This window comes from Dreissena polymorpha, chromosome 12 (assembly GCF_020536995.1).
Source record: "Dreissena polymorpha isolate Duluth1 chromosome 12, UMN_Dpol_1.0, whole genome shotgun sequence".
NCBI classification, from domain to species: Eukaryota; Metazoa; Mollusca; class Bivalvia; order Myida; family Dreissenidae; genus Dreissena; species Dreissena polymorpha.
Window position 1 is genome coordinate 42,443,203 of NC_068366.1, and position 27,439 is coordinate 42,470,641.

The 27,439-nt window shown below is 41.4% G+C and overlaps 2 protein-coding genes across 4 annotated transcripts in view; one reads left to right on the forward strand and one right to left on the reverse strand.

Moving 5' to 3' along the window:
* The window catches only part of LOC127853062 (uncharacterized), a 60,196-nt gene that overhangs the window by 21,641 nt on the left and 11,116 nt on the right, over nucleotides 1-27,439 (forward strand). For all 3 annotated transcript variants that reach the window (XM_052387187.1, XM_052387189.1, XM_052387188.1), the window contains 7 exons: nucleotides 1,535-1,581; nucleotides 2,624-2,777; nucleotides 6,274-6,434; nucleotides 7,791-7,945; nucleotides 20,885-21,077; nucleotides 22,714-22,919; nucleotides 25,162-25,278. In XM_052387187.1, the coding sequence (XP_052243147.1) occupies nucleotides 1,535-1,581; nucleotides 2,624-2,777; nucleotides 6,274-6,434; nucleotides 7,791-7,945; nucleotides 20,885-21,077; nucleotides 22,714-22,919; nucleotides 25,162-25,278 (1,033 nt within the window). The remainder of the gene's footprint in view (nucleotides 1-1,534; nucleotides 1,582-2,623; nucleotides 2,778-6,273; nucleotides 6,435-7,790; nucleotides 7,946-20,884; nucleotides 21,078-22,713; nucleotides 22,920-25,161; nucleotides 25,279-27,439) is intronic.
* Nucleotides 13,551-15,846, reverse strand: LOC127853063 (zinc finger protein 862-like). The gene is made up of 3 exons (XM_052387190.1): nucleotides 14,463-15,846; nucleotides 14,191-14,267; nucleotides 13,551-13,948 (listed from the first exon to the last, which is right to left on the reverse strand). The coding sequence occupies exons 1-3, from the start codon at nucleotides 15,203-15,205 to the stop codon at nucleotides 13,749-13,751; spliced, it is 1,020 nt and encodes a 339-aa protein (XP_052243150.1). The 5' UTR covers nucleotides 15,206-15,846; the 3' UTR covers nucleotides 13,551-13,748.

Genomic DNA, 27,439 nt, shown 5'->3' on the forward strand with positions numbered 1-27,439 from the left:
CTGTAGTTGCATGGTATGTTTTCAGAATGTATGCATGTTTAATATTGGGGTTAAAAAAGTTCATTAATTGGGTGGAGTGGTACTAACAGAGTCTTACATTATTTATATTTGTGATCCACTTCGAAGAAGAAGGGGTATATTGCTGGATGTCTGTCTGTTGGTCGGTCTGTCTGTTGGTAGACCAGTTCGTTTCCGATCAATAACTTGTGATTTGATGGACCGGTTGGCTTGATACTTTCCATGTGCATTGGCCTTGGACAGTATATGAACTCTATTGAAATTGGGGTCACTAGGTCAAAGGTGAATGTAATTGTCACACTAAGAGGGAAATCCTTTCCCATCAATAACTCGTCAACTGATTCATTGATTGGCTTGATACTTCCCATGTGCACTGGCTTTGGACAGTAGAAGCCACAATCTTGACACAAACAATCCTGTGTCAAGTCCCTGTTTGGGGGGGGGGGGGCATAAGTCTCTGACCATGGAGCACTTGTTTATAATTGTTTAGAAAAGAGAAACATAAACAATTTATTCAAGAGAATAGTAATTTTTTGTTAGCAGTGTAATTGTTTAGCATTTCATCAAAAACAAGACATTTTCATAAAATACATGTAGATTCTAACAGTTAATATGCGTAACAGCTGCAATGTTTATAAACAATTTACAGTTTACAACAAAGTCGTGCACACAATCTCATTCAGTGCTTTTTGCATTAGTAAGCCTATCTTCATTTCAATCAACAATTGACCTACCAGTTGCTCAATAACTTGTTCATGCTGTTTTTCAAGATGTGTTGTTCTTAGACCTGACCCTCGTAAAATTGGTCAAATCGTCTTTAGCTCCAGGTCAATATGAGAGAAAACTATTATTTGCATGTTCTTTTTATGCCCCCGGAACGAAAGATCGGGGGTATATTGTTTTGGGCCTGTCTGTCTGTCTGTCCGTCTTTCCGTCCGTCTGTCATTCAGTGTGTCCCAAAATTTTAACCAAAACTTTAACCTTCGTTAAAGTTTGGTCATAACTTTTTGAATATTGAAGAAAGCAACTTGATATTTAGCATGCATGTGTATCTCATGAAGCTGCACATCTTTAGTGGTGAAAGGTCAAGGTTATCCTTCAAGGTCAAATGTCAAAAAATGCAATCCAAGGGAAGTAATAAGCTTTAAAAGGGAGATAATTTATAAACCTGCCAAATGATATATTGAAATTGTATTTCAAAGCGGCGCAATAGGGGGCATTGTGTTTCTGACAAACACATCTCTTGTTGTTTTTTTTTACATAAATCATGTTACTTAGAAATATTTTAATTAATTTATGTGAATGCCGATATTTGATAATGTGACAATTTTCATCAATATTCATGGTAATAAATAAGCCATTTCTGTTGTAAGAATTACCAATATGTGTAACTGTCCTTTAAATACTTATTCCCCATTGAATGTTCGCAGTATTTCAGTTTCGTATCTAGACATAATATTATTTTTTAACAAAGACTTTTTAAATATTAAAGTATTTAATGTGACTGTGTTTTCAGGTCACATGGCCACCCCAGAATCCACATACGACAAGTATATACAGATGGTAAGAGCAATTGATCATGATAATTGACAATTTATTTTATAAATTAAAAAAAAAAAAAATTGTTACTTGGATTATGATTGTCCTTAAAGCGAATATATAAATCTATTTGTTTTTTCAAAATAGATGAAACTTTGATGAAAAAAAAATTCAAATAAAAGTGATGAACAAGAAGAATCAAAACATCAAGATAATTATTGTTGTTTTACATTAGCAAATGTTTTCTGCTGTACACTAAAAAATTGATGCATGTTAAAAAGACATGCACACTGTTGGATAATCCCCAAAAATATATGCATATTTGATAATACAACACATAGACACAATTTCAATTGCTGCAAAAATGTGACTTAATGTGTCGGTATCAGCGTGGACTTTATGGTCATAATGAAATTAATTGAGATAGTCAGCACTTAGTATGTTGTTACATCAAAAAATAGTTTCTTGATTTAATTGACTATTTTTTTTTCATTGTTTGATAAATAGTGGGAAAATAAAATGTTGTATATTGTATGCTCTTGTCTTAATATGACGACTCATGATTTTTACAAGCAAGGGTGATGGTAAATTCATTAATTGAACTGCAAAATATACAGAGCAACCTCATTGCTTACAAATTGCCAGTACTGAGTGAAATACTTAACCCTTTGCATGCTGGGTAATTTGTCTTCTGCTAAAATGTTGTCTGCTGAATTTCTCAAATAAGCATTTTCTTCGATTTTTTTTAAAGAATACTATCAGAATAGCAAACAGTTTGGATCCTGATGAGACGCCACATTCTGTGGCGTCTCATCTGGATCCAAACTGTTTGCAAAGGCCTTCACAATTCGGTTCCCGCACTGTAAGGGTTAAAAAAACACTAATTCAAACAGTAATTTATTACTTAGTCATAGATTGTTAAAATACTGATACATTTTGAAAGTATTATGAGTTCATACTTTTTTGCAATATATATTTGACCAAAAGAATTCAAATGATCTTGCACTAGAAAATTGATGTCCGCTTTGATTAAGATGCACTGATCCTATTGTCTGTCTGCATTCAGACGCCCCGTATAGAGGCAGGCACAGTGTCGCGCTGGCAGTGCCTGCCTGATGAGATCCTACTGCATGTGTTTGCCTACCTGGACCAGGCCTCCCTCACCAAGGTTGCCCAGGTGTGCCAACAATTCTACCGGGTAGCCATGGACGAGAGTCTGTGTAAGTGATTTTTCACTTTATTCCTACCTCATCCCCAGGTCCCCTGTAACTCTTCATCCGTTAGATACACAGCTGGACCATATGTAGTTGCTTAGAAAATCTAATGTACCGTAAAACCATGTCATAAGTTTTGATTTTCATTTTCCAACCTTTAATTTTGACCTAATCTAGTGCACATGCACAAAATGGCAAATTTTCGTACCATATGATGTATGTGAGGTTAGAAGTATGAATGAGTTTTTTTAGTAATAAAAGACTATTTTTAATAGATTTAATATTTGAAGGCTTCATTTCGAGCCCTAGTATACCGATGAGCAGGAAACAGCATAAAACCTGAAAAGCCTGTGAGTTACTTGCTTGTTGCATATGAACGTTTTTAGCTCGACTATTATATATGAAATATATATAGTGGAGCTATCCTACTCACCACGGTGTCGGCGTTTCTGTTTCCGTTGCCGTTTCCGTGCAAATGTTAAAGTTTTCGTACTACCCCAATTATTTTCATTGTCCCATTACATATTGCTTTCATATTTTGAATACTTGTTTACCATCATGACCCCAACCTATAAACAAAAGCATACAACTGTATCAAGCATTTTGACAGAATTATTGCCCTTTTTATACTTAGAATATGCATATTATTGATAAATCTATGTTAAACTTTGCGTACTACCCCAAATATTTCCTATATCCTTTGACATATTGCTTTTATATTATGCATACTTGTTTACCAACATGACCCCAACCTATAAACAAGAGCAGACAACTATCAAGCATTTTGTCATAATTATGGCCCCTTTTCCACTTAGAATATGCAGCAAATGTTAAAGTTTGCGTACTACCCCAAATATTTTCAATGTGCCTTGACATATTGCTTTCATATTTTGCATACTTGTTTACTTTCATAGCCCCAACCTATAAACAAGAGCATACAACTGTATCAAGCATTTTGACAGAATTATTGCCCCTTTTATACTTAGAATATGCATATTATTGATAAATCTATGTTAAACTTTGCGCACTACCCTAACTATTTCCTATATCTTTTGACATTTTGCTTTTATATTTTGCATACTTGTTTACCAACATGACCCCAACATATAAACAAGAGCAGACCACTGTATCAAGCATTTTGACATAATTATGGCCCCTTTTACACTTAGATAATTGAACACTTAAATTGCCATAACTTCTTTATTTATGATCACATTTTATTATTACTTTGACAAAACAACACTTACCTGAATGCCACAATGGATTCCACCCAAACAATACCCCACGCCCCTACCCAGAATCACCCCCCCCAACCCCCCCCCAATTTTTTTTTTAAAACATCATCTAATAAATTATCACACCCCACTTTATACCCCCTCTCACCCCCCTACCCCAAAACCCCCTCCCCCATTTTTTTTTTACATCATCTAATAAATTACCCCACCCCACATTATACCCCCCTTTCACCCCCCTACCCCCAACCTCCCCCCACCATTTTTTTTAACATCATCTAATAAATAAACCCCACCCACATTTATCCCCCTCTCATCCCCCCCCCCTACTCTCCCCAACCCCCCCCCTTCCCAAAATAAAAACGTTTTTTTTTTTTTTTAAAGATCGTCTAATAAATGACCACGCCCCACATCATACCCCTTCTCACCCCCCCCCCAAAAAAAAAAAAGATTTTTTTTTCCTTGTTTTATTTTTGAAAGATCGTCTAATAAATTATTGAATATGAACAATTTTCCCATGATGGCTTACGTTATACTGTCAAGCACTCGAATAGTCAAGCGCGTTGTCCTCTGACAGCTCTTGTTACTTCTCTTCTGAGTGGGATAAGGTTAGATGGCAAGAGGAATATTGGTTTGCTGATGTACGTTGTTCTGTGAGTCATATTTGTCATTAGACCAGTTTCTTTTCTTTTCTCTTACTTAATGTAAATATTTGGGGTCACAATTACTTAATAAAGTTTGATGATTGACTAAATTGTCCATGAATATCCACACTTCATGACATACATTTAAAGATAACTTGCCTGTTAAACAGATTCATGCAGCCTTGACCAAAATTGACAGTTGATGGTGGGTTGGTCTATTCAATCACCCTATATCTAGATAAGGCTTAAGATAATGCAAATAGGTATATCAATTACTTGAGATGAAAGACACACCAAATTCATTTTAAGTTAAAAAGTTCAATGAGCATGGTCTGTTCATTGAACTTTAACTTGTTCCTCTATTCACAGTCAGCAATTCAAAAAGCACTAAGAACTCTCAGTGTTTTAGATAAAGGTACTAAGAACTCTCAGTGTTTAAGATAAAGGCACTAAGAACTCTTAGTGTTTAAGATAAAGATTCATTGCATGCGATAGCTGATACAAAATATGTATGTGGAAAATATTTCTAGTTAATAGTTCACTATTTCTTGTTTCTAAATTTACTCATTAACAGTTGTTTATATAAATAAATAAATATTTCTATTCAATTAATTACTTTTTAACTACCGTAACCATGTCAGTCTTTGAAATGAGCAGGTCTACCAAGCAAACCCAAACTGTTTTATTATTATTTTTATGCCCCCGGATCGAATGATTGGGGGTATATTGTTTTGGGCCTGTCTTTCTGTCTGTCATTCTGTCCCAAAACTTTAACCTTACAGTAAAGTTTTGCAATAACTTTTGAAATATTGAACATAGCAACTTGATATTTGGCATGCATGTGTATCTCATGGAGCTGCACATTTTGAGTGGTGAAAGGTCAAGGTCATCCTACAAGGTCAAAGGTCAAAAAAACAAAAATAGCGGCGCATTAGGGGGCATTGTGTTTCTGACAAACACATCTCTTGTTTTATAGAGGTGTTCTGTTAAAAAAGTAGTGTATAGAGCAAAAATTTTCGTCCTGATACAGATTTTGGAGTTTTATTGTTTTATATATTTAAAAACTACAGCAGGTTGCTTTGTGATGTGTTGATGCAGTAGAAAGCATGTCCATTTCCCATATTTAGTCTTCAGAGAATAGTCCCCTTTAAGGTTTAGTAGATGGGTTATTAATCAGAAAGGAAATTTAAATGTGTAATATTTGATTCACATGTCACGCTTTGAGAGTCATGTGTGCATTTCTTTCTGCATGGTATATTAGGTTAAAATAGTTGGAGACAGGCGTTTGGTTTGTGCGGTAAGTGGGGGTTTGGTTAGCCATTGATCCAAGTTTTAACCATTTTATGTTCATAGTTGGTGTTCTGTTAAAAAATAATGAAAGAACAAGAACTTCTTTCTTTATTTAGTTTCTGAAGTCTCTGTTAGCTATATTAAGAGCAAGAAAGTGTTAAAGCCTGCCCATATGAAAGCAAGACAGTGTTCTTTTTCACCTTTTTGGGAATTGGGCCAGAACTCTTTGCATTAGAAAAAAAATATTTGCGAGAATCTGAGCCAGCCCAGTTCAAGATTTATCAGTGAGGTATATGTTTTTTTTTCTGATTTTGATGACTGCCATGTTCTCTAAAGGGAAGTACATCACGATCAAGAAATCAAGCCTGGATGATGACAGCCTGTATGAGATTGCACAGCGACACCCCACCAGCTTGGCCCTGATACAGTGCAAGGGTGACAACGTGACTGCCAAGGGATTGAGGGACCTCTTCAAGGAGTGTGCTGACTCCATTAAGGTCTGTGGGCGGAATTTTGGAGTATAATCTTTGTTATGAAACTGCATTTTTAGTTATTTATACATGTTCATTGAAGGGAACCCTGCAATGTATGACTGCAATACTTAATTAAGATTTTATTGCTGCAATTGTATTTTAAGTCCTCAAAAAGAGTGGCCTAATTATACACAGTCAGAGCACCAGATAAGGTTTTGTGAAATTCTTAACGTTACTACCAGATTTTCAAAAATAATTCTTAACTCTGAAATTTTATTCTTAACGTTACTACTAAGTTTTGGAAAATAATTCTTAACTTTTCTAAATGACCTTAAAATAAATAATAATGGTTATTTTCATGCAAAAAATCAAAATAAACATACTAGCAACTTAATTTAAACGAGTTTAACAGTGTCTATTCAGTATTATACAATTTTATTTTTCAAATACCTTCATATGCCCAAACTGTGCTTAGGTTGCATGCCTTCGATGAATTTTTACATATTTCACAATTAAAACGGGTCTTTCCTTCAATCTTTTCAACGATTGGCCACGGGAATTGTCCCTTCTACTCGTTCAATGTTTTTTGTTTAAGTTTAGACCCGTCGTGTTGCGTTTTGTTTAGCTTTTCCGACTGTTTCGGCAACTGAACATACAACATCGTATAAGATCTTTTCTATAATGTCTTTCTTAACATTCAACTTCGGCTTACTTTGCGAACTATATGTTAAAAGCGTGCTTTTGCACGCTTTGCAGTTTTTTAGGGCGCTCTCTGGGCGCCGCCATTGTTTTTTGACAGACAGACTGTACATGCCGCTTTTATTGGAAAAAATGCGCTTTGTTAAACAAACCCGATAACCATTTTATATAAGCACCGAAAAGATCTTTTATACGCGAAAAGAACTCAATAAAAATTGATACGAACCGATGTAAAAATAATATTCGTAACTTGATTTTGTAATTCTTAATGGTACGACAAGATTTTAAAATAAATACTAACGGACTTGAAAATAATTAGTAATTACGAAAATACGACCCTTATCTGGAGCTCTGACAGTTATTAGCACATATTCAATGTCAGATGCCTTTGCTAGCTGTATTTTGTGTTAGTTTTTGGAATATTTTGTGTGCATATTAACTTGCCTTGAGCTGTCAAGTATTCTATTTGATAAGAAGTACAAGGGAAGTACAGGAGAAGCCATCTATGAACAATCCTGTCTTAACTAGACGATTTGTCTGGCTGGCTTTTTTTAGCTCACCTGAGCACAATCTGATCACCTTTTGTCCAACATATTTGATATAGAGATGTTCCACTGTTTTTTCATATATAATGGAGATTATAACTAAACCCTTTATGTTAAATCTCAAGTTTGTTTGCAGGAGTTGAACATATCTCGGTGCAGCCAGGGGGCCCTGAGTGGGGACAGTCTGCTCCTACATGCGGCTGCACGCTGTCACCACATCACTCACCTAGACTGCAGCTGGTGTCATGTCACTGACAGTGGACTCATGGCCATAGCCAACTGTGTGCATAGGTAAGACTGCAGCTGGTGTCATGTCACTGACAGTAGACTCATGGCCATAGCCAACTGTGTACAAAGGTAAGCCTAGACTGCAGCTGGTGTCATGTCACTGACAGTGGACTCATGGCCATAGCCAACTGTATGCATAGGTAAGCCTAGACTGCAGCTGGTGTCATGTCACTGACATTGGACTCATGTCCATAGCTAACTGTATGCATAGGTAAGCCTAGACTGCAGCTGGTGTCATGTCACTGACAGTGGACTCATGGCCATAGCCAACTGTATGCATAGGTAAGCCTAGACTGCAGCTGGTGTCATGTCACTGACAGTGGACTCATGGCCATAGCCAACTGTGTGCATAGGTTAGCCTAGACTGCAGCTGGTTTCATGTCACTGACAGTGGACTCATGGCCATAGCCAACTGCGTGCACAGGTAAGACTGCAGCTGGTGTCATGTCACTGACTGTGGACTCATGGCCATAGCCAACTGTGTGCATAGGTAAGCCTAGACTGCAGCTGGTGTCATGTCACTGACAGTGAACTCATGGCAATAGCCAACTGTGTGCATAGGTAAGCCTAGACTGTAGCTGGTGTCATGTCACTGACAGTGGACTCATGGCCATAGCCAACTGTGTACACAGGGCAGCCTAGACTGCAGCTGGTGTCATGTCACTGACTGTGGACTCATGGCCATAGCCAACTGTGTGCATAGGTAAGCCTAGACTGTAGCTGGTGTCATGTCACTGACAGTGGACTCATGGCCATAGCCAACTGTGTACACAGGGCAGCCTAGTCTGCAGCTGGTGTCATGTCACTGACAGTGGACTCATGGCCATAGCCAACTGCGTGCACAGGTAAGACTGCAGCTGGTGTCATGTCACTGACTGTGGACTCATGGCCATAGCCAACTGTGTGCATAGGTAAGCCTAGACTGCAGCTGGTGTCATGTCACTGACAGTGAACTCATGGCCATAGCCAACTGTGTGCATAGGTGAGCCTAGACTGCAGCTGGCGTCATGTCACTGACAGTGGACTCATGGCCAGAGCCAACTGCGTGCATAGGTAAGCCTAGACTGTAGCTGGTGTCATGTCACTGACAGTGGACTCATGGCCATAGCCAACTGTGTGCATAGGTAAGCCTGGACTGTAGCTGGCGTCATGTCACTGACAGTGGACTCATGGCCATAGCCAACTGTATGCATAGATAAGCCTAGACTGCAGCTGGTGTCATGTCACTGACTGTGGACTCATGGCCATAGCCAACTGTGTGCATAGGTAAGCCTAGACTGTAGCTGGTGTCATGTCACTGACAGTGGACTCATGGCCATAGCCAACTGTGTACACAGGGCAGCCTAGACTGCAGCTGGTGTCATGTCACTGACAGTGGACTCATGGCCATAGCCAACTGTATGCATAGATAAGCCTAGAATGCAGCTGGTGTCATGTCACTTACAGTGGACTCATGGCCATAGCCAACTGTATGCATAGGTAAGCCTAGACTGCAGCTGGTGTCATGTCACTGACAGTGGACTCATGGCCATAGCCAACTGTGTGCATAGGTAAGCCTAGACTGCAGCTGGTGTCATGTCACTGACAGTGGACTCATGGCCATAGCCAACTGTATGCATAGGTAAGACTGCAGCTGGCGTCTTGTCACTGACAGTGGACTCATGGCCATAGCCAACTGTACGCACAGGTAAGACTGCAGCTGGCGTCATGTCACTGACAGTGGACTCATGGCCATAGCCAACTGTGTGCATAGGTAAGCCTGGACTGTAGCTGGCGTCATGGCACTGACATTGGACTCATGGCCATAGCCAACTGTGTGCATAGGTAAGCCTAGACTGTAGCTGGTGTCATGTCACTGACAGTGGACTCATGGCCATAGCCAACTGTGTACACAGGGCAGCCTAGACTGCAGCTGGTGTCATGTCACTGACAGTGGACTCATGGCCATAGCCAACTGTATGCATAGATAAGCCTAAACTGCAGCTGGTGTCATGTCACTTACAGTGGACTCATGGCCATAGCCAACTGTATGCATAGGTAAGCCTAGACTGCAGCTGGTGTCATGTCACTGACAGTGAACTCATGGCCATAGCCAACTGTATGCATAGGTAAGCCTAGACTGCAGCTGGTGTCATGTCACTGACAGTGGACTCATGGCCATAGCCAACTGTGTGCATAGGTGAGCCTAGACTGCAGCTGGCGTCATGTCACTGACAGTGGACTCATGGCCATAGCAAACTGCTTGCACAGGTAAGACTGCAGCTGGTGTCATGTCACTGATAGTGGACTCATGGCCATAGCCAACTGTGTGCATAGGTGAGCCTAGACTGCAGCTGGCGTCATGTCACTGACAGTGGACTCATGGCCATAGCAAACTGCTTGCACAGGTAAGACTGCAGCTGGTGTCTTGTCACTGATAGTGGACTCATGGCCATAGCTAACTGTATGCAAAGGTAAGCCTAGACTGCAGCTGGTGTCATGTCACTGACAGTGGACTCATGGCCATAGCTAACTGTATGCATAGGTAAGCCTAGACTGCAGCTGGTGTCATGTCACTGACAGTGGACTCATGGCCATAGCCAACTGTGTGCATAGGTGAGCCTAGACTGCAGCTGGCGTCATGTCACTGACAGTGGACTCATGGCCATAGCAAACTGCTTGCACAGGTAAGACTGCAGCTGGTGTCTTGTCACTGACAGTGGACTCATGGCCATAGCCAACTGTATACACAGGTAAGACTGCAGCTGGCGTCATGTCACTGACAGTGGACTCATGGCCATAGCCAACTGTGTGCATAGGTAAGCCTAGACTGCAGCTGGTGTCATGTCACTGACAGTGGACTCATGGCCATAGCCAACTGTGTGCATAGGTAAGACTGCAGCTGGTGTCATGTCACTGACAGTGGACTCATGGCCATAGCCAACTGTGTGCATAGGTAAGCCTAGACTGCAGCTGGTGTCATGTCACTGACAGTGGACTCATGGCCATAGCCAATTGTATGCATAGATAAGCCTAGACTGCAGCTGGTGTCATGTCACTGATAGTGGACTCATGGCCATAGCCAACTGTATGCATAGATAAGCCTAGACTGCAGCTGGTGTCATGTCACTGATAGTGGACTCATGGCCATAGCCAACTGTATGCATAGATAAGCCTAGACTGCAGCTGGTGTCATGTCACTGACAGTGGACTCATGGCCATAGCTAACTGTGTACACAGGGCAGCCTAGACTGCAGCTTGTGTCATGTCACTGACAGTGGACTCATGGCCATAGCCAACTGTGTGCATAGGTAAGCCTAGACTGCAGCTGGTGTCATGTCACTGACAGTGAACTCATGGCCATAGCCAACTGCGTGCACAGGTAAGACTGCAGCTGGTGTCATGTCACTGACTGTGGACTCATGGCCATAGCCAACTGTGTGCATAGGTAAGCCTAGACTGCAGCTGGTGTCATGTCACTGACAGTGAACTCATGGCCATAGCCAACTGTGTGCATAGGTGAGCCTAGACTGCAGCTGGCGTCATGTCACTGACAGTGGACTCATGGCCAGAGCCAACTGCGTGCATAGGTAAGCCTAGACTGTAGCTGGTGTCATGTCACTGACAGTGGACTCATGGCCATAGCCAACTGTGTGCATAGGTAAGCCTGGACTGTAGCTGGCGTCATGTCACGGACAGTGGACTCATGGCCATAGCCAACTGTATGCATAGATAAGCCTAGACTGCAGCTGGTGTCATGTCACTGACTGTGGACTCATGGCCATAGCCAACTGTGTGCATAGGTAAGCCTAGACTGTAGCTGGTGTCATGTCACTGACAGTGGACTCATGGCCATAGCCAACTGTGTACACAGGGCAGCCTAGACTGCAGCTGGTGTCATGTCACTGACAGTGGACTCATGGCCATAGCCAACTGTATGCATAGATAAGCCTAGACTGCAGCTGGTGTCATGTCACTTACAGTGGACTCATGGCCATAGCCAACTGTATGCATAGGTAAGCCTAGACTGCAGCTGGTGTCATGTCACTGACAGTGAACTCATGGCCATAGCCAACTGTATGCATAGGTAAGCCTAGACTGCAGCTGGTGTCATGTCACTGACAGTGGACTCATGGCCATAGCCAACTGTGTGCATAGGTGAGCCTAGACTGCAGCTGGCGTCATGTCACTGACAGTGGACTCATGGCCATAGCAAACTGCTTGCACAGGTAAGACTGCAGCTGGTGTCATGTCACTGATAGTGGACTCATGGCCTTAGCCAACTGTGTGCATAGGTGAGCCTAGACTGCAGCTGGCGTCATGTCACTGACAGTGGACTCATGGCCATAGCAAACTGCTTGCACAGGTAAGACTGCAGCTGGTGTCTTGTCACTGATAGTGGACTCATGGCCATAGCTAACTGTATGCAAAGGTAAGCCTAGACTGCAGCTGGTGCCATGTCACTGACAGTGGACTCATGGCCATAGCTAACTGTATGCATAGGTAAGCCTAGACTGCAGCTGGTGTCATGTCACTGACAGTGGACACATGGCCATAGCCAACTGTGTGCATAGGTGAGCCTAGACTGCAGCTGGCGTCATGTCACTGACAGTGGACTCATGGCCATAGCAAACTGCTTGCACAGGTAAGACTGCAGCTGGTGTCTTGTCACTGACAGTGGACTCATGGCCATAGCCAACTGTATGCACAGGTAAGACTGCAGCTGGCGTCATGTCACTGACAGTGGACTCATGGCCATAGCCAACTGTGTGCATAGGTAAGCCTGGACTGTAGCTGGCTTCATGTCACTGACAGTGGACTCATGGCCATAGCCAACTGTGTGCATAGGAAAGCCTGGACTGTAGCTGGTGTCATGTCACTGACAGTGGACTCATGGCCATAGCTAACTGTGTGCATAGGTTAGCCTAGACTGCAGCTGGTGTCATGTCAGTAGCTGGTTTCATGTCACTGACATTGGACTCATGGCCATAGCCAACTGTGTGCATAGGTTAGCCTAGACTGCAGCTGGTGTCATGTTACTGACAGTGGACTCATGGCCATAGCCAACTGTATGCATAGGTAAGCCTAGACTGCAGCTGGTGTCATGTCACTGACAGTGGACTCATGGCCATAGCCAACTGTGTGCATAGGTTAGCCTAGACTGCAGCTGGTGTCATGTCACTGACAGTCGACTGATGGCCATAGCCAACTGTATGCATAGGTAAGACTGCAGCTGGTGTCATGTCACTGACAGTGGACTCATGGCCATAGCCAACTGTGTGCATAGGTAAGCCTATACTGCAGCTGGTGTCATGTCACTGACAGTGGACTCATGGCCATAGCCAACTGTATGCATAGGTAAGACTGCAGCTGGCGTCATGTCACTGACAGTGAACTCATGGCCATAGCCAAATGTATGCATAGATAAGACTGCAGCTGGTTTCATGTCACTGACAGTGGACTCATGGCCATAGCCAACTGTGTGCATAGGTAAGCCTGGACTGCAGCTGGTGTCATGTCACTGACAGTGAACTCATGGCCATAGCCAACTGTATGCATAGGTAAGACTGCAGCTGGTGTCATGTCTCTGACAGTGGACTCATGGCCATAGCCAACTGTATGCATAGGCAACCAATGCGAAAGACGCAAAAATCTTGTCGGACACGAGGTCCGATAACTTTTAAAATTTGTCGGACCTCGCCAGATTTTATCGGACCTCGTTTTTCGTCCGTGCCGAGACAAGTATGTTTCGCCGTTTTATTAAAAGTTGTTAAATTTTAAATGCCGCTCACTTTCCAGCCATATCATGATATCAGTAAGAAAGTGATTAGCGTTTATTTTGTATTAATATTAGTTTCATATCTCGACTTGACTCGCTACGAATTTTATTCGCGGGAGCTGTAATTTGACTGAAACAATGTATATTGATGATATTGTCCCCATATTCCTTGCGAAGGAGTGCAGCAAGCCCTGCCTTTTTGCCAGTCATGTTTGCCGCACCATCCGACCCCAAACCTACAAGTTTTGCTGTAAAAATCAATATTTCGATTTATTAATAAAATTATGATTGGTCATGACTCATGACATCAGTAATTATTTTAAAATGTATATTATTCATATATTATAAAGCACTCCTAAATAATTTTAATAGCATTAAAATTAATTAAACACGATTTAAAAAAAAAGATATGCACTACACAGTAGATACAGTTAGACGATGGTACGTTAAATAATATTATTATTATGTTTCAGTTAAAGAAATAACATACTTTCATCTAAGCCAAGTTGTTGAATTACATTCTGCACAAATTCCAGCAGATGTTGACTTGACGTTGATCTTGGTGACCTAGACATCCGACAGTTAATTAGTTATAGAAACGTATTAAACTATAACATTTTAGATTACGACTATTACAATGTAAAGTTATGGGAATATAACCAGAATTAAAATAATTGTCTGTTGACCGAGAAAACTATTTTACAATACAACATAACAACTTACAATAATGTGCATTTTTAAGGTATTTAACAGGAGACTTGCCCCATTGTCAGAAATCTTTCAGAAACATTCCCTTGCAATGATGTCCTAACGTAGAGGCTCTCTTGCTCTAACCCACTTCTATCTTGCGATCCGTCCATCATAAAGCAGAAAAATGGGGCGTCGTTCAACATCTTTATTGTTTTGTCCGTCTCTACATCTGAAATAAATGAAACAAAATCGGAGCAGGCCTTTTCATTTAAATATGTAGAGCCAATTTCAACACCTTGGGCAGCCATTGCTTCACATAGCCAAACATAATCAGATAGTGGTCTCCCTTTCTTTGCAACAGCATGGGCATTGCGGAAGAGGCTTGCAATGACATGGCGCTCTGCACTTTTGAGAGACAGAAGAGCTTTGCCTGCTTCACTCTTCTGCATGTCATGCTTACTTTGTTTGGCTAGCTCAGCCTCAGCTGCCTTCTGATGGCATTTGCTGGACTCGTGATCACTTACTGTCGAGACCTTAAAATTAGTGCTGCCCGTTATAAAGGTGTTCTTACCTACACATGTGTTGTTCTTAAAGAACACTTGGCACAATGAACAAGTCATGACCCCATCATTAAATTGAAGCCATGGTCTGTCCTTTTTCCAAACCTCATGAAATCCTCTTTCGTCACGTTTTTCTACCTCATAAGACTTCCATCTCTTTTTATTTCCCTCCGCTCTTTGCTCAATACTAACCTGACTCTGTCTTTTATCGCCAGGCTTAGCCCCGTCAAAATAAAGTAGAAGTGAAAATGACATCCTAAGAATGAGTGTGACAGTAGGCCTAACAGTACACACTTAACAGCTTGAGGTGTTTTGTTTAACAACTTTAATCAAAAATGAAGCGATTACAAATTTACAAAAAATAAAGGTACTACAAGAACGTTTAACAATATGAAAACGGAATCACCTGATCAAAAAGTTATCCACGTTTTCGCGATCGTTGACACAGCCACTTCTACTTCTTCATCAAATCTTGACACGGGACAGGCAACGGTTGTGTGGTTCCCCGCTTTCTATTTACGATCATCACAATGCTCGAAACCAGTAAAATTTAATTCAACCATGATGTCATTGATGCGTCGCCTACGTCACGAAACAATGTGCAATATTTAACTGGTTCTAAGAATCGCGCTTGGAGTTTGTTACGTCACCAGCAAAGACAGCCAGTTCGACTGGTTGGAAAATTGATTTTAAAGTTAAATAATCTATCGAAGTAAAATAAACATGAATTAGACCTTTTTTTAATATTCCTAGTTTCGTGTTCATTTTTAATCAAAGTTTTACATATTGTTTTTTTTTTTTTTCTTGTCGGACACGAGGTCCGACAATTTGGGAAATATTATCGGACCTCGTCGAATTTTATCGGATTTGTCCGAGGTCCGATGTCTTTCGCATTGGTTGTGCATAGGTAAGACTGCAGCTGGCCTCATGTCACTGACAGTGGACTCATGGCCATAGCCAACTGTATGCATAGGTAAGCCTAGACTGCAGCTGGTGTCATGTCACTGACAGTGGACTCATGGTCTTAGCCAACTGTGTGCATAGGTAAGCCTAGACTGCAGCTGGTGTCATGTCACGGACAGTGGACTCATGGCCATAGCCAACTGTGTGCATAGGTAAGACTGCAGCTGGTGTCATGTCACTGACAGTGGACTCATGGCCATAGCCAACTGTGTGCATAGGTAAGCCTAGACTGCAGCTGGTGTCATGTCACTGACAGTGGACTCATGGCCATAGCCAACTGTGTGCATAGGTAAGCCTAGACTGCAGCTGGCGTCATGTCACTGACAGTGGACTCATGGCCATAGCCAACTGTGTGCATAACTGAGACTGCAGCTGGTGACATGTCACTGACAGTGGACTCATGGCCATAGCCAACTGTATACATAGGTAAGCCTAGACTGCAGCTGGTGTCATGTCATCGACATTGGACTCATGGCCATAGCCAACTGTATGCATAGGTAACTGTGTGCACAGGTAAGCCTAGACTGCAGCTGGTGTCATGTCACTGATAGTGGACTCATGGTCATAGCCAACTGTATGCATAGATAAGCCTAGACTGCAGCTGGTGTCATGTCACTGATAGTGGACTCATGGCCATAGCCAACTGTATGCATAGATAAGCCTAGACTGCAGCTGGTGTCATGTCACTGACAGTGGACTCATGGCCATAGCTAACTGTGTACACAGGGCAGCCTAGACTGCAGCTTGTGTCATGTCACTGACAGTGGACTCATGGCCATAGCCAACTGTGTGCATAGGTAAGCCTAGACTGCAGCTGGTGTCATGTCACTGACAGTGAACTCATGGCCATAGCCAACTGCTTGCATTGGTAAGCCTAGACTGCAGCTGGTGTCATTTCACTGACAGTGGACTCATGGCCATAGCCAACTGTATGCACAGGTAAGACTGCAGCTGGCCTCATGTCACTGACAGTGGACTGATGGCCATAGCCAACTGTGTGCATAGGTAAGCCTAGACTGCAGCTGGCGTCATGTCACTGACATTGGACTCATGGCCATAGCCAACTGTGTGCATAGATAAGCCTAGACTGCAGCTGGTGTCATGTCACTGATAGTGGACTCAAGGCCATAGCTAACTGTGTACACAAGGCAGCCTAGACTGCAGCTGGTGTCATGTCACTGACAGTGGACTCATGGCCATAGCCAACTGTGTGCATAGGTAAGCCTAAACTGCAGCTGGTGTCATGTCACTGACAGTGGACTCATGGCCATAGCCAACTGTGTGCATAGGTAAGCCTAGACTGCAGCTGGTGTCATGTCACTGACAGTGAACTCTTGGCCATTGCCAACTGCTTGCATTGGTAAGCCTAGACTGCAGCTGGTGTCATGTCACTGACAGTGGACTCATGGCCATAGCCAACTGTATGCATAGGTAAGACTGCAGCTGGTGTCATGTCATCGCCAATGGACTCATGGCCATAGCCAACTGCGTGCATTGGTAAGCCTAGACTGCAGCTGGTGTCATGTCACTGACAGTGGACTCATGGCCATAGCCAACTGCTTGCATTGGTTAGCCTAGACTGCAGCTGGTGTCATGTCACTGACAGTGGACTCATGTCCATAGCTAACTGTGTACACAGGGCAGCCTAGACTTCAGCTGGCGTCATGTCACTGACAGTGGACTCATGGCCATAGCCAACTGTGTGCATAGGTAAGTCTAGACTGCAGCTGGTGTCATGTCACTGACAGTGGACTCATGGCCATAGCCAACTGCTTGCACAGGTAAGACTGCAGCTGGTGTCATGTCACTGACAGTGGACTCATGGCCATAGTCAACTGTATGCACAGGTAAGACTGCAGCTGGTGTCATTTCACTGACAGTGGACTCATGGTCATAGCCAACTGTGTGCATAGGTAAGCCTAGACTGCAGCTGGTGTCATGTCACTGACAGTGAACTCATGGCCATAGCTAACTGTGTACACAGGGCAGCCTAGACTGCAGCTGGTGTCATGTCACTGACAGTGAACTCATGGCCATAGCTAACTGTGTACACAGGGCAGCCTAGACTGCAGCTGGTGTCATGTCACTGACAGTGGACTCATGGCCATAGCCAACTGTATGCAAAGGTTAGCCTAGACTGCAGCTGGTGTCATGTCACTGACAGTGGACTCATGGCCATAGCCAACTGTTTGCATAGGTAAGCCTAAACTGCAGCTGGTGTCATGTCACTGACAGTGAACTCATGGCCATAGCCAACTGTGTGCATAGGTAAGCCTAGACTGCAGCTGGTGTCATGTCACTGACAGTGAACTCATGGCCATAGCCAACTGTGTGCATAGGTAAGCCTAGACTGCAGCTGGTGTCATGTCACTGACAGTTGACTCATGGCCATAGCCAACTGTGTACACAGGGCAGCCTAGACTGCAGCTGGTGTCATGTCACTGACAGTGGACTCGTGGCCATAGCCAACTGTGTGCATAGGTAAGCATTGACAAAGTTGAAAGAATGGTTTGTACAACGTTAAATGAGTTCATTGTGGGTCTACAAAATCCCTTGAATCTAGTCTCATTTAAATATAATATGCTTGATGAAAACTTAACACATCAGTTTTGTTAATTATAATTTTAACCTATTTATTTTAGCTTGATGGTACGAAAACTTATGGCTTATTGAAACACCTTTGAGTTTGTTTTCTGGATAGAAATACTAGGTGTATTTTGGGGGGGGATTAAAAGAAAGCATTGGGAATAGTTCCCAAAAATAAAGACACGTTTAATAAAAATACACTGAACACATGCTTTTTTATGTAGTGTTACTATTAAGTATATATTACATATTTACTGGTTCATTTCCAATAGACAAATGAATGAAAAAGCTGTTTATTCTGGGGTGCTACCCACATTATTAGATGCAACAAACACACACTGTAATAACTATAAGCATTTAGGAACACTTAAGGCTTAAATCTCACAAACTATAAATTGAAACATGTTTAAATTATCTTGGAATAATGGCAAGCTTTTCGGCTGCATATGACCCTCTTTCCCAGCAAGCAAAATGTAAGCTATATTTGATGTTTCTTATTTGCTGTAACAATTAATTTGCTACATGAAATTTTTAGCTCGGCTGTTTTCGGAGAAAACCCGAGCTATCGTCATAGCCAGCTCGTCGTCCGCCGTCCACCATAGGCGTAGTGCTAAAACCTTAACATAGGCCTTAACTTTTTAAATATTGAAGATAGCAACTTGATATTTGGCATGCATGTGTATCTCATGGAGCTGCACATTTTTAGTGGTAAAAGTTCAAGTTGAACATCATCCTTCAAGGTCTAGGGGTCGAAAAAAACAAATCCAAGGGAAGTAATAAGCTTTAAATGGACATAGTTTTCTGAACTGCCAACGTATATATTTTTGTTAAATAAATCAAAGTGGTGCAGTAGGTGGCATTTTGTTTCTGACAAACACATCATGGTAAAAGGTCAAGGTCATCCTTTACGGTCTATGGTAAAAAATACAAATCCAAGGGAAGTAATAAGCTTTAAAGGGAGAGACTTATTTAATATTGAACTGATATATTTGGCATGCATATGTATCTCATTGAGCTGCACATTTTTAGTGGTGAATCTACAGTCACGGTAGTGGCTTTTAATTATTTGCTACTAAAAATAGAGATTAGTTAGAGACAATTTTTTTAAGGGAAGTAATTTATTTAATTATAAATGTCATATTATATATTTCCTTTCCAAGAATTGAAGTTCTTTTCACAGTTACTGTACAGATTTATTATTTTGATTATTTATGACTCAAATGATTGATTTGTCAATTTTTTTTTTAATGATATAATTATCATTTCTTTCCTGTTCATTACATACCTGTGGACTTATGTCCATAGATACATGATCAACTCTGGCTATGATCTCTTTTAAACCACAGGCATTGGTTGTTAGTGATGTGGTCATATTGACTTTGAGACCTTCCCCCCCCCCCCCCAACCGGTTGGATTGGACAAAATTCAAGGGAAGAAATAAGCTTTAAAGGGAGATGATTTCTATACCTACCAAGTGATAAATATCAATTTTATTTCAAAGCAGCACAGTAGGGGGCATTGTGTTTCTGACAAACACATCTCTTGTTGGGTCACAAGGTCAAAGGTCAAGGTCACTGTGACCTCTAAACAAAACAAAAAAATTCTGACAAGCTTTCGCAGCCGAGCGTGGCACCCGTTATGCGGTGCTCTTGTTGGTGGGCTATTTTTTACTTTGAAAACAGCATGATCAAAAGATTTTAAGTTATTAATTAATTATTTAGGAAAATACCAAGGTATTTACATTTATCCCACTTGTACAGCAAATTCGGTTAATTTAAGCCCCGTTGATTAAATTTCTGCTATAAACCACGGCATGAAATGACGTCATTTTTTCACAAAATGGCATCATAAATCCAGTGAATTATCCAATTAAACTAATTTTGTTTAAATAAAAAGGTTTACTGAATAAAAAGTGGAATAAGTAGAATAATAGATTAGTGCTTTTTATTTTCTAACATTAACCTATTATTCTCTATGTAATTCTGTTTCTTTATACCTCAGCCCTTCTTCTTGTATGCTATGTTCTGGGATAACTGGGCGTAATGCATGTGCATTAATTGTTATCCCAGATTAGCCTGTGCAGTCCACACAGGCAAAACAGGGACAAGACTTTATGCTCAGACTTAATTTATGTTACGAAGAGACAGCCTTTAAACAAAATTTCCATGAAAGTAGAAAACAGTTGTCCAAAAATAGAAGGAATAAAAACCTTAATTCAAATACAGTTTCATTTTATGAAAAATTGTATAAACAATATAAGGTATATTTATGTGATATGAGTTTTTTAACCTAGACATATGAATCCAATAAATAAAAAAGAGGCTAAGCTTATTATAAGTTATTTGAATAACTTGGTTATTTGAATTTTTTTCTGTTGGATTGCAGATTGGAGAGTCTGTGTATCAGCGGTTGCCAGGCAGTGAGTAACGACGGCTTGGAGACAGTTGTCAAGAAGCATGGTGCTCAACTCCGGGTCCTAGAAATGTTTGGATGCATCAATCTGTCTCCCAGGGGACTGAGATCCGTGGCCAACAACTGCATTAACCTGATCACTCTCAACCTTGGGCAATGTTATAAGGTAATATTACACATCGTTACTATATTTTGTATCTTGCGGGCCTATATAAATTATAGCTGTGCGCCTAGGCAGGCTGATTTTTTTTACATTAATTGAACAAAATGGCGTCCTCATGATTTATAAATTTGGTCACTGATTGGAATGATTTTTAGCGAGGCTGTTTTCAGAGAAAACCCGAGCTATTGTCATAGCCAGCTCTTCCGGTGTCCGCCGTAGGCGTCGTGCTAAAACCTTAAAATTGGCTCTTAAATCAAAGTGCTTCCCCCTGCAACTTTGAAACTTCATATGAAGATGCACCTTGATGAGTTCTACACGCCACACCCATTTTTGGGTCACTAGGTCAAAAGTCAAGGACACTGTGACCTCTAATATTAAACTTAAACATAGGCTCTAAAATCAAAGTGCTTCTACCTACAACTTTGAAACTTCATATGAAGAGGCACCTTGATGAGTTCTACATGCCACACCCATATTTGGGTCACTAGGTCAAAGGTCAAGGTCACTGTGACCTCTAATATAAAACTTTAACAAAAACCTTAACATTGCCTCTAAAATCAAAGTGCTTCCACCAACAACTTTGAAACTTCATATGTAGATGCACCTTAATGAGTTCTACACGCCATTTTGGGTCACTAGGTCAAAGGTCAAGGTCATTGTGACCTCTAAAAAAATATTCTGACAAGCTTTCGCAGCCAAGCGTGGCACCCGTTATGCGGTGCTCTTGTTTTTATTGATATTTAAGTTAAGTTTTCATTTACACATAACAAACACACAATAATATAATCTGAAATCTGTACTATAATCAATAACACATGGCAGAGCTAGGCATGACGTCTTATAATCAGCCCTAGTTGCATAATAATCCTTGGGCCAAAGGCTCTCATATGTTGGCAGTGAGCCAATCATAGACGTCTGACCCAGCTCAGTTGTATGTTATTGTTTTAGTACAAAAACTGTTTGTTCTGTCCTGAACTCTTCTTTACTTGTTATACCCCTAAATGGATGGGCTATATTGAATCACTCTGTCTTTCAGTTAATCTTCTAAATAAAATTATACATTTTTCGAGTGAACCCTTTTTATATTTCTAAAGTGATTGAATTCCAACTTACTTTACATAATTCCTGAATTATTTGCCCTTGAATATAGCTAACAATACAGTGCAAGAATATTAGTCACATTTGTGACAAAGCTTTCGATTCTGACTGTTTGTATTTGTTTTCTTATCCAAAAGCTTTTTTTGGTTGCAGACATTTTCTAATATGTGTATAATTAAACCATAATGATAAATTGTTTCTCTGTTCTTAATTGTGCATTCATTTAATCCATCTTGATATGGACAGGTCAATGGACAGAAATCAGAAATTGTATTGTACCTAGTTTCTGAACCAGTTCTTCAAATATATTGTAATATTTGGGGATTCCTTTCATTTTTCATTTTGCTGATACTCATGATTTAATTTACTTACAAAAATGTCAGAATGTCCTAAATCCGAAAAAAAGCTACATTAAATTGAAATGAACCATTGGATACAAGAGTTACCCATGCTTCTCTGTCCGGCAGTATGATGCATGTGCCGCATTCATTGATAATTAAAGTTTGTCATATAAGTCACAGTTTAGGGTTGCCTCTTTCAGCTGACTGACTCGTGCATATCCCAGCTGTCCGGCATCCTGGGTCGTATAGAGTCACTGGACCTGCGAGGCTGCAAACAGATTAAGGATAACTGTATACATCGGCTTGTAAAGAACTGTTCCCGCCTCAAGCATCTGTCCCTCGCTAACTGCCTTAACATCACTGATGTCTCTATTCTCGAGATTTCTACGTACTTGAATGATATAAGGTACATGTAGGAGTTGATTGCTACTACATGGTTTTGAAAATTGTTCTGTTAAACTTTTATTGTTTAATTTGATCAACAGTTTATAAGAATTGGAATGATATTTTTTAAAGAAATTGAAATGAAATAATTTAGAAAAAAGAAAGCAATCGAGATGTTGACAAATGAATTTTTATTTCTTCTTTAAGTATCTTAGCGCTTCTGGTAAAACTTCCTATAATAAAGACACTATTCACTGACAAAATACAATATTGTATGCTGCAGATGCATACTGTTCATCTGTTAAGTTGTGGTATTTCAAAGTAAAAAAAGAATCAAAATTCTACATTTAACCTTTACAGTTTAATATTTATGCCCCCCTTCAAAGAAGAGGGGGTATATTGCTTTGCTCATGTCGGTCTGTCGGTCGGTCTGTCGGTCGGTCTGTCCGTCCACCAGGTGGTTGTCAGACGATAACTCAAGAACGCTTGTGCCTAGGATCATGAAACTTCATAGGTACATTGATCATGACTAGCAGATGACCCCTATTGATTTTGAGGTCACTAGGTCAAAGGTCAAAACAAATATTATCAGAATATGAGATTTTTTGAATATTTTGTATATTAAATATTGTGTTAATGTTTAATTTTGCTGATTAATATAAATATAAGCAGGACAGGGGAGGTAATACACTACAGGGGAAACAACTGCAAAAAGTTTAAATTTATTGTTACAGATTTGCCTCCCTTGTAATATATTTAAATTTTACCAAATGTAAGGCTAACTGCATTTTTGTAATGCATACTACTACTACTACTACTACTACTACTACTACTACTACTACTGCTGCTGCTGCTGCTGCTGCTGCTGCTGCTGCTGCTGCTGCTGCTGCTACTACTACTACTACTACTACTACTACTACTACTTCTACTACTACTACTACTACTACTACTACTACTACTACTACTACTACTACTACTACTACTCTACTACTACTACTACTACTACTACTACTACTACTACTACTACTTCTACTACTACTACTACTACTACTACTTCTACTACTACTACTACTACTACTACTACTACTACTACTACTACTACTACTACTACTACTACTACTACTACTATTTCTTTGCTACCACCACCACCACCTACTACTACTACTACTCTATTACTACTACTACTACTACTACTACTACTACTACTACTACTACTACTACTACTACTACTACTACTACTACTACTACTACTACTACTTTACTACTACTACTACAACTACTACTACTTCTACTACTACTCTACTACTACTCTACTACTACTCTACTACTACTACTACTACTACTACTACTACTACTACTACTACTACTTCTACTACTACTACTACTACTACTACTACTACTACTACTTCTATTTCTTCCACCACCACCACCACCACCACCACCACCACCACCACCACCACCACCACCACCCACCCACCCACCCACCCACCCACCCACCACCACCACCACCACCACCACCACCACCACCACCACCACCCACCCACCACCACCACCACCACCACCACCACCACCATTCACAGTGACAGAAAACGTATTCAGTGACAAAAAACGTATTCACACAATGGCTGCTACTACAACTTATAGCCCATATAGGGGGGCATGCATGTTTTACAAACAGCCCTTGTTTATTATTGTCCTAAAATGATTTTATTATTCAATTATGCTCAAAAGCACTTGGAGGGTAGGTAATTTTGTGTAATAAAACAAGTCGCAATGTGCCAGGTTAATTGCCACCTATTGTTTTATTAGAATGAAGTCTATGTCATAGACGTAGTATTTAACGAAAAAAAATTGAATTTTAGACTAAAGTTATGGCATGGTGTTGTTTGACCTTGGTCATGTAATAGACTAAACAGTAAACATAAGACAAAAACCGTAAGTTTGCAGAAAGTTAAATAAAATTACATGAGCTATAGCTGTAGACTTTAACTATCTGTGAAATTTAATACTGTAAGAAAAGCAATACAGCAAGACAACCGATGCAAGGTATAGCAATTGCAAAACCTTGATCACCTTTCTGTCCAATGCTGTTTGTTCAATTGTTTGAAGTTACCACTCATGAATGTAATCCCATGATTTACCAACCCATGATAAGCAGCAACTGGCAAATGTTAGCTCTGTGTTCTGCTGATGTTTGACATTGTGTACTGTAGAATTAGGTGTTGACATATGTTGTGTTGCACCTGTTCCTGTATGTGCCACAGGAGCCTGGACGTGTGTGGCTGCAAGCAGATCACAGACAGCAGTGTGCGGGCATTGGTGAACACATGTAGCAACCTGAGACACTTTGACATCAGTTCCACCAGTTGTACACACAGGAGGTAGGTGAACACATGTAGCAACCTGAGACACTTTGACATCAGCTCCACCAGCTGTACACACAGGAGGTAGGTGAACACATGTAGCAACCTGAGACACTTTGACATCAGCTCCACCAGCTGTACACACAGGAGGTAGGTGAACACATGTAGCAACCTGAGACACTTTGACATCAGCTCCACCAGCTGTACACACAGGAGGTAGGTGAACACATGTAGCAACCTGAGACACTTTGACATCAGCTCCACCAGCTATATACACAGGAGGTATGTGGACACATGTAGCAACCTGAGACACATATCAGCTCCACCAGCTGTACACACAGGAGGTAGGTGAACACATGTAGCAACCTGAGACACATTGACATCAGCTCAACCAGCTGTACACACAGGAGGTATGTGAACACATGTAGCAACCTGAGGCACTTTGACATCAGCTCCACCAGCTGTACACACAGGAGGTAGGTAAACACATGTAGCAACCTGAGACACTTTGACATCAGCTCAACCAGCTGTACACACAGGAGGAAGGTAAACACATGTAGCAACCTGAGACACATATCAGATCAACTGGCTGTACACACAGGAGGTATGTGAACACATGTAGCAACCTGAGGCACTTTGACATCAGCTCCACCAGCTGTATACACAGGAGGTAGGTAAACACATGTAGCAACCTGAGACACTTTGACATCAGCTCAACCAGCTGTACACACAGGAGGTATGTTAACACATGTAGCAACCTGAGGCACTTTGACATCAGCTCCACCAGCTGTATACACAGGAGGTAGGTAAACACATGTAGCAACCTGAGGCACTTTGACATCAGCTCAACCAGCTGTATACACAGGAGGTAGATGAACACATGTAGCAACCTGAGACACTTTGACATCAGCTCAACCAGCTGTACACACAGGAGGTAGGTGAACACATGTAGCAACCTGAGACACTTTGACATCAGCTCAACCAGCTGTACACACAGGAGGTAGGTAAACACATGTAGCAACCTGAGACAATTTGACATCAGCTCCACCAGCTGTACACACAGGAGGTAGGTGAACACATGTAGCAACCTGAGACACATTGACATCAGCTCCACCAGCTGTACACACACGAGAAAGGTAAACAGATGTAGCAACCTGAGACACTTTGACATCAGCTCAACCAGCTGTATACACAGGAGGTAGATGAACACATGTAGCAACCTGAGACACTTTGACATCAGCTCAACCAGCTGTACACACAGGAGGTAGGTGAACACATGTAGCAACCTGAGACACTTTGACATCAGCTCAACCAGCTGTACACACAGGAGGTAGGTGAACACATGTAGCAACCTGAGACACATTGACATCAGCTCCACCAGCTGTACACACAGGAGGTATGTGAACACATGTAGCAACCTGAGACACTTTGACATCAGCTCAACCAGCTGTACACACAGGAGGTATGTGAACACATGTAGCAACCTGAGACACTTTAACATCAGCTCAACCAGCTGTACACACAGGAGGTAGGTGAACACATGTAGCAACCTGAGACAATTTGACATCAGCTCCACCAGCTGTACACACAGGAGGTAGGTGAACACATGTAGCAACCTGAGACACTTTAACATCAGCTCAACCAGCTGTACACACAGGAGGTAGGTGAACACATGTAGCAACCCGAGACAATTTGACATCAGCTCCACCAGCTGTACACACAGGAGGTAGGTGAACACATGTAGCAACCTGAGACACTTTGACATCAGCTCCACCAGCTGTACACACAGGAGGTAGGTGAACACATGTAGCAACCTGAGACACTTTGACATCAGCTCAACCAACTGTACACAAAGCAGGTAGGTGAACACATGTAGCAACCTGAGACACTGACATCAGCTCAACCAGCTGTACACACAGGAGGTAGGTGAACACATGTAGCAACCTGAGACACATATCAGCTCAACTAGCTGTACACACAGGAGGTAGGTGAACACATGTAGCAACCTGAGACACTTTGACATCAGCTCCACCAGCTGTACACAAAGGAGGTAGGTGAACACATGTAGCAACCTGAGACACTTTGACATCAGCTCAACCAGCTGTACACACAGGAGGTAGGTGAACACATGTAGCAACCTGAGACACATTGACATCAGCTCCACCAGCTGTACACACAG